This window comes from Leptonychotes weddellii, chromosome 9 (genome assembly GCF_054177405.1).
Source record: "Leptonychotes weddellii isolate Sample4059 chromosome 9, ASM5417740v2, whole genome shotgun sequence".
Taxonomy (NCBI): Eukaryota; Metazoa; Chordata; class Mammalia; order Carnivora; family Phocidae; genus Leptonychotes; species Leptonychotes weddellii.
In genome coordinates this window covers 74167615-74175003 of record NC_138377.1, presented here as the reverse complement: position 1 = coordinate 74175003, position 7389 = coordinate 74167615, and the positions used below count along the sequence as shown (strand labels likewise).

The following is a 7389-nucleotide window of genomic DNA, read 5'->3' as shown; positions in this document are numbered from 1 at the left end:
CTGGCTACCAGTCTTTTAAAGACTACCCCTACAAATAGGGGGAGGGGTCCTGAATTTAACTGGATTAGACTGTTGAGCAATTTATGTCCCAGGGCATTGTCCAAACCTGTAGAGCACTCAGCCCAGCAATTAGTGAAGGCGAACAGCTTGAACAGCTTGACACTTGACACGAAGATCAGGGAAACACTGAAAGAGAACCTGCTGAAACCACTGTCCTTCCAGGTGACTGCACATATTCAAGGCTGGGTTCTCTGAGGACTGACAGCAGACTCTCATATGGTGGGGAAAAGAGAGATCAGTGAAATACTCTCTCCAGCTCACTAAAACAGATAAGTAGACAACAAGCTGAGGACTGGGTGTTTAGTATCCAGAGTTACTATAATATATTATTTGAAATGTCCAATTTGTGGGGTGCCTGGCTGGCTCCATTGGTGGATGTGTGACTCTTGATCTTGGGCTTGTGGGCTCGAGCCCCATGTTGGTTACTTAAAATCGTAAAAAAAATTTTTTTACAAATAAATGTCTAGTTTGCAACAAAAAATTAGAAAACACTCAAAGAGCAAAGTATGACCCATACATGGGACAAAAAGCAGGCATCTATAACTGCCTACGAAAGGGTCCAGATGTTGGACTTAGCAGACAAAGCCTTCGAAGCAGCTATTATAAATAGGTCCAAAAAACTAAAGGAAACTGCTTAAAGAAGTCAAGGAAGGTATATACGATGACAATATCTCATCAAATAGAGGATATCCTTAAAGAGTTAGAAATTATAAAAAAGAACCACTTGGAAATCCTGGAGTTGAAAAGTACAATAACTGAAATGACAAATTCACTAGAGGGGCTCAGCAACAGATTTGAGCTGCCCAAAGAAAGAATCAGCAAATTGGAGACAGATTGATGAGGTTATGGAATCTGAAGAAAAAAGAATGAAGGAAAGTGAACTGAGCTTAAGACATCTCTTGGGCACCATCAAGCATACCTAAATATTCTTTGGTAAAAGGGATACATACCAAAGAAGTAGAGAAGTAGAAAAGATATTCAAAGAAAAAATAGTAGAAAAATTCCCAAATTTGATGAAAAACATTAATTTACATATCCAAAACCTCAACAAGCCCACGTAGGATAAACACAGAAGAGATACATACCCCAACACATCATAGTAAAAATGAAGAGTGAACAAAATCTTGAAGGCGACAGAGAAATGATTCGCCACATCCAAGGGTACTCCAAGAAGATTAAGAGGCTCTAGAGTTACCTATTTAAGCAGCATTTCCTGATGAATTTTTATTATTCTTCTATCTTGGATGATAATAAAAAGATTTAGTGTATGGTGCAAATTATGTCAGAAATAAGATTTTTGTTGACTTCAACAGAAGATTGTTATCCATAATTCTGTATTCAATGATAACTTTATTTACTAAGCACATGTTGTATGCTAAATAATACCATTAAGTTTGGTTCTTGATTTAGCTATTCTTAGGTGAAAGAACTATTGAAAATTCCCTAATTACCACAAACACAGGTTCTTAACCCAACAACCAGGGCTACTTTTGAAGGCCATTAGCAGAATATTGAAGAAAGGCGTTTGTTACTGTGAACAAAGAGGGGAAAAAAGATTCTTGCCACTAGAAAAGGAGGGGAAGACTTATTGATGCTGCTCTCCACAAACTTTCTTACCCCACCGTATTCTTGTCTTCCTTCCCAATACTTGGCGTTTAAACTTGGTGAAAAGGGGTAGGAAGGAGGGAGACAGAGAAGAGTGATGCTCAGCAGTGGCTGGTCTTTTTTCATATGAAACTTTGTATCTGAGGATCTTACTGTGCTCTGGGTTTGTTGCATAAAGTTCTTTCAGAAATAGAACAATTATGTAGTGTGTTGAGACATTGTCATCTCTCAATCACTAGTTTAAATTTGAAGTGGCTTCTAGAATCATCAAATTGAGTGTTAAGCTTAAGATGCCCTGATACCAGGGCACCTGAGTGGCTCAGGTCATGAACCCAGGGTCCTCTGCTCAGCAGGGCGCCTGCTACTCCCTCCCCCTCTGCCTGCAGCTCTGCCTCCTTGTGCTTGCTCTCTCTCTGTCAAATGAATAAATAATAAAATCTTAAAAAAAAAAAAATACCCTGATACCTATTCATTTTTCTTCCCAGCTGAAAGAGAAGATAATGTTAACACATACTCACTTACATTCACTGATGAAGATGCTGAAAGAAGTAACTCCCGACCAGCCCAAGCCAGAAAACTGATCCAGAATTAAAGCCTAAGTATCAGGTTCAGGCCTTATTGCTATCTTCTATCAACAGGTGCTATTTGATCAATTCTTAAGAAAGATCAGCTTCAAGAAGGGCTGGGAACTGTGGTTTATTATGCTTACCTCTAGGCTGATTTTCCAAACGATTTGTGAAGCTGTTTCTAGAAGATGAGAAACTAAGGAAGCTTCTGTCCAGGTTTTATAGCTATTTGCCTTAAGAACTTATTTTAGATTATCAATTATATTTATTTCTGAAAACATATTTTACTGCAAATTTAGGTTGATTAGGAGGCAATGTCCTGTGAGTGGTCTGATATAAAGATGCACGGTTGTTATGAAAATAGAGTTGTTTTTAATGTTGACTACTGTTATTTCTACATGGAGCAGTTATGGTGAAGACTGAGAAACCATTTTTTTTCTTACATAAAATATCGGTATATATATATATATATTCTGTAGGTGATACTCAATAAATTAATTGGATAATATACAATTTGTCTTTCTCTTTTCATTTCTAAACTGGGTAATAATGAGAGGTAACCGGGTAGTAATGAGAGGAATGATAAACATCAAACATTCACCAAAATGCTGTTTTTTCATGTTTTGCTTTATGTACCACTTAGGCTCAGTACCTTATCATTATTATTCATTTAATAAAAGTATACTAACTTCTGAGGATAAAAGGTAAGCAGAAAGCAAAAAGCCACTCTCTACCTGCACAGAGTTTATATCTCATTAGAGGTGGACATTCAAATAACCACATGAATACATGTGAAATTACTACTCTGTCTTGAAGAAAAGGGACATAGAGCTACCAGCACATACAGCAGGTAACGGACCTGGTCTGGGGGTCAGGAATGGCCGCTCTGAGGAAGTGACATTTCAGCCTTGGTCTGAAAGAGTAGGGGTTATTTAGGGAATGGAGGGGGAAACCTGTGCAGAGGCCCTTAAAAGAACACGTGCGGGAGGTGCACCAGTGGCCAGAAACCAGAGGATGCAAGGACTTACTGGCCTCCTGAAGGATGTTTTTATCCCAAGAACAATGGAAGCCCTTGAAGAATTTGCAGAGGTGGCCCATGGCAGGCTTGGTGTCACTTTTGTAGAACTTCATTATGGTTGTCGTGGAGAATGGGTTTATAGGGGCAGCAGGCAGACCACTGAGGGGCTGGCAAGAGCACAATCCAGACATGATCTAGCCAAGTGGTGGGGCATAGAAAAGTGGACTCGGTTCAGATGTAGCTAGCAGCCATTTTCTTATTCTTTCCACTTTATACTGCATAAAGGCCATTTCCCTTTGAAAATATTTTAAACAAGAAAATTCTGATTTGCTTTATGCTTTTGAGTTGCATAAATAAGGGTGAAGCCTCTGGCAACAAATAGTACCAGAAAAACTTACTTTCTACTCCTAAAGAATGGACCTAATAAATTAATACTATATTGAATCATCCTGGGGTTTTTATTGTCTGTGGGTATGTTCTTATGTAGCTATTTCCCTTAAATTCTGGATTTGCTGATTTGGCAGAAAATTAAATGGGAAGTTAAATGCTTGAACTTAACATCAAATTAAGCTGGCTGTTTTAAATAGTTTTTTTTTTAGGGCCTTCTGGGTGGCTCAGTCGTTAAGTGTCTGCCTTCGGCTCAGGTCAGGATCCCAGGGTTCTGGGATCGAGCCCTGCATTGGGCTCCCTGCTCTGCGGGAAGCCTGCTTCTTCCTCTCCCACTCCCCCTGCTTGTGTTCCCTCTCTCGCTGTGTCTCTGTCAAATAAATAAAATCTTTAAAAAAAAAAAAAAGTTTTTTCCCCAAATACAAATTACATGCTTACTCTAGAAAAAAAATTCAGACATAGATGTAAGACAAAAATAAAGGGTGCAAAGTACACTTCCTTTCCATCTTTGAGAGGCATAGGATAGCATGCTGGGAAGTGAGCAGGCTCTGGAGCCAAACTATTTGGATTCACATTGTGGTTTGGATACTTACTAGCCATGAACATGAAGAATTTATTTCAACTCTTCTTGTAAAATAGGGATTAACAACTAGGGTTGGTTTCTCCTTTTCTGGGGACAGCATCCATAGGCATTCAGAATGGTCCAGCGTTTGACATACCACTGAAGGCTGTCCTACAATACAGCCTCTAACAAAACTAGGCTGTCCCAGATCCCTGGTAATAGAATCGTTTACCTTTATACCAAGAAGATTGGGAAAGCCCCCAAATCTGCATGTGGCGTGTGCCCAGGCTGACTTCAAGAAGTCCATGCTGTGAAAACCTGTAGTTCTTACTGAGGTGGTCTAAAATGAGGAAACACGTCAGCAGGGCCTAGGGTGGTTCCAGGTGTGCTGCCTGTGTTCACAACAGGATCAAGCGTGCTTTCCTTACTGAGGAGCAGAAAATCATTTGTGAAAGTGTTGAAGGCACAAGAACAGAGTCAGAAAGCTAAATTTAAAAATGAAGCTTTTGGGGCGCCTGGGTGGCACAGATGGTTAAGCGTCTGCCTTCGGCTCAGGTCATGATCCCAGGTCCTGGGATGGAGCCCCGCATCGGGCTCCCTGCTCCACGGGAAGCCTGCTTCTCCCTCTCCCACTCCTCCTGCTTGTGTTCCCTCTCTCACTGTGTCTCTCTCTGTCAAATAAATAAATAAAATCTTTAAAAAATAAAAAAATAAAATAAATAAAAATGAAGCTTTTTGGAGTAATAAACAATTCAAAAGGCTTGTTCTGTTAAAAAAAAAAAAAAAAAAGCAAGGGGTACCCAGCTGGCTCAGTCAGAAGAGCATGCAACTCTTGATCTCGGGGTTGTGGGTTCAAGCCCCGCATTGAGTGTAGAGATAAATAAATAAATCTTTAAAAAAAAAACCCAAACAAACAGGGCTGTAGTGAAGATTGAGTTAATGAATACATCTAATGTAATTACAGCAGTGCTTAGCACATACTAGGTGCTCAATAAATATAATCTTTATGCATGTAGATGTACACATATAGACATAAAACAAAGGCAGTTTTATCTTTCACATTATTCTGCAACCTGCTTTTCACACAATAAATGTCACAACTTTCCATACCAGCCCATACGCAAACTACCTCATTTGTTTTAACACCTACATGATTCAGTGATGTGAATGTATCAGAATCTGACATTCTTGTATTGGATCCTTATACCTATCTTTGCAGATCTGTACTGGTAGGAGTGATTATTAAAGTGGCAAAGTCAAAGGGCATGTCCATTTACAATTTTGATATTATGCCTTCCATAAATGTTACACTAATTGATAGTCTCACGCATAGTTGACTTTTTTTTTTTTTAAAGATTTTATTTATTTGTGAGAGAATGAGAGACAGAGAGCATGAGAGGGAGGGAGGAGGGTCAGAGGGAGAAGCAGACTCTCTGCTGAGCAGGGAGCCCGACGCGGGACTCGATCCCGGGACTCCAGGATCATGACCTGAGCCGAAGGCAGTCGCTTGACCAACTGAGCCACCCAGGCGCCCAGCATACTTGACTTTTTTTTTTTTTTTAAAGATTTTATTTATTTATTTGAGAGAGAGAATGAGAGAGAGCATGAGAGGGAAGAGGGCAGAGGGAGAAGCAGATCCCTGCTGAGCAGGGAGCCCGATGCGGGACTCGATCCCGGGACTCCAGGATCATGACCTGAGCCGAAGGCAGTCGCTTAACCAACTGAGCCACCCAGGCGCCCCATACTTGACTTTTTAAACAACCCTTTTAAAGGACACCTTTAGGTGGTGTAAGAGTAAAGTCTAGCAAACATCAATGATTGTCTGATATTAACAGATACTAAGTCTACTTTGCTATAGTTTGATATCATTTAGCACTGTATGTATGTTGAATAAAACTTATTTTCAAAATTCCAGTCATAAGAACAATAAAACTGCATACTGAAGTTGAGTTGTAAACTTTTAAGCTCCTGAGTTAACAGCAGAAACTATCTCTATTTTTGTAACCCTAACATCTAGCACAGTACCTGGGAGTGGAGTATATCAGCGTGTGCTAAATGATTAGTCATAAATCACAGGAAGGAACTATTACATTAGTAATCGTACCACAAAAACCACGTAGCTTGTGTTCCTGTCCACTTGACAATAGCCAATCCCAAGGAAGTTTGTAACATCCACTTTACTTTAAACTTAGACTTTCCCCTGAATCGAGAAGGATCGCTCTTTTTTTTTAAGATTTTATTTGTCAGAGAGAGAGAGCCAGCACAGAGGGAGAAGCAGGCTTCCTGCTTAGCAGAGAGCCCGATGCAGGACTCAATCCCAGGATCCCGGGATGATGACCTGAGCCAAAGGCAGCCACTTAACCAACCGACTGAGCCACCCAGGCGTCCCTCTCTTCTCAATTAACCCAGGCGTTAAGCCTCTTTAGTTAAGCTAGCTAATAAATATTCAATGTAAAAACATTTAAAATGCTTTATTTCAGATAGGAAGGATTCCCTGCAATAGTTTAAACATTATTGTACTTAGCTCACTATTTCCTTATCAGAAACTGAACATTTGGGGCGCCTGGGTGGCTCAGTTAAGTGTCTGCCTTCGGCTCAGGTCATGATGACCTCAGCATCCTGGGATCGAGTCCCACATCAGGCTCCCTGCTCAACGGGAAGTCTTGTTTCTCCCTCTGCCTCTCCACCCACTTGTGCTCTCACTCATAAAATCTTAAAAAAACAACAAAAAAACCCATTTCCTAATACCTAGCATAAGGTTGGCCCTAAAGGTGGGAATGACGTTAAGTTTAAATGGAATGCCTCTTTGTTCACATGGCTGCCACGTCCCTTGGACTACAGCAGAAACTGCTACGACTTGGTACCACCACCCAGATCTTTGGTCTTTTCTGACATCTGGAGCCTACCTCAGCCCAGGTCTCTGGCTTGGCTCCTCCCATCTCAGTAATCTACTGCATTATTAGAAATAACCCGTTCTGGGACACCTGGGTGTCTCATTCAGTTAAGCGTCTGCCTTCGGCTCAGGTCATGATCCCAGGGTCCTGGGATCGAGTCCTGAGTCGAGTCCCACATCGGGCCCTCTGCCTGCCTCTTCCCCTGCTTATGCTCTCTCTCCCTCTCTTTGACAAAATCTTTTAAAAAAGTAGTCTAAAAAAAACTACCCATTCCAAGTAATGAGTAACACAGTGAAG

At 40.7% G+C, this 7389-nt stretch overlaps 1 protein-coding gene across 2 annotated transcripts in view; it reads left to right on the top strand.

The window, feature by feature from the left end:
• The window catches only part of OIP5 (Opa interacting protein 5), a 14325-nt gene extending 11581 nt beyond the window's left edge, over positions 1 to 2744 (top strand). The window contains exon 5 of one of the 2 annotated variants that reach the window (XM_081830909.1): positions 2151 to 2744. In XM_081830909.1, the coding sequence (XP_081687035.1) occupies positions 2151 to 2246 (96 nt within the window). In that variant the 3' untranslated portion in view covers positions 2247 to 2744. Of the gene's footprint in view, positions 1 to 222; positions 2119 to 2150 lie in introns of those variants that run through there. The other variant, XM_081830910.1, reaches the window with a different exon arrangement.
• The last annotated feature ends 4645 nt before the right edge of the window (positions 2745 to 7389 follow it).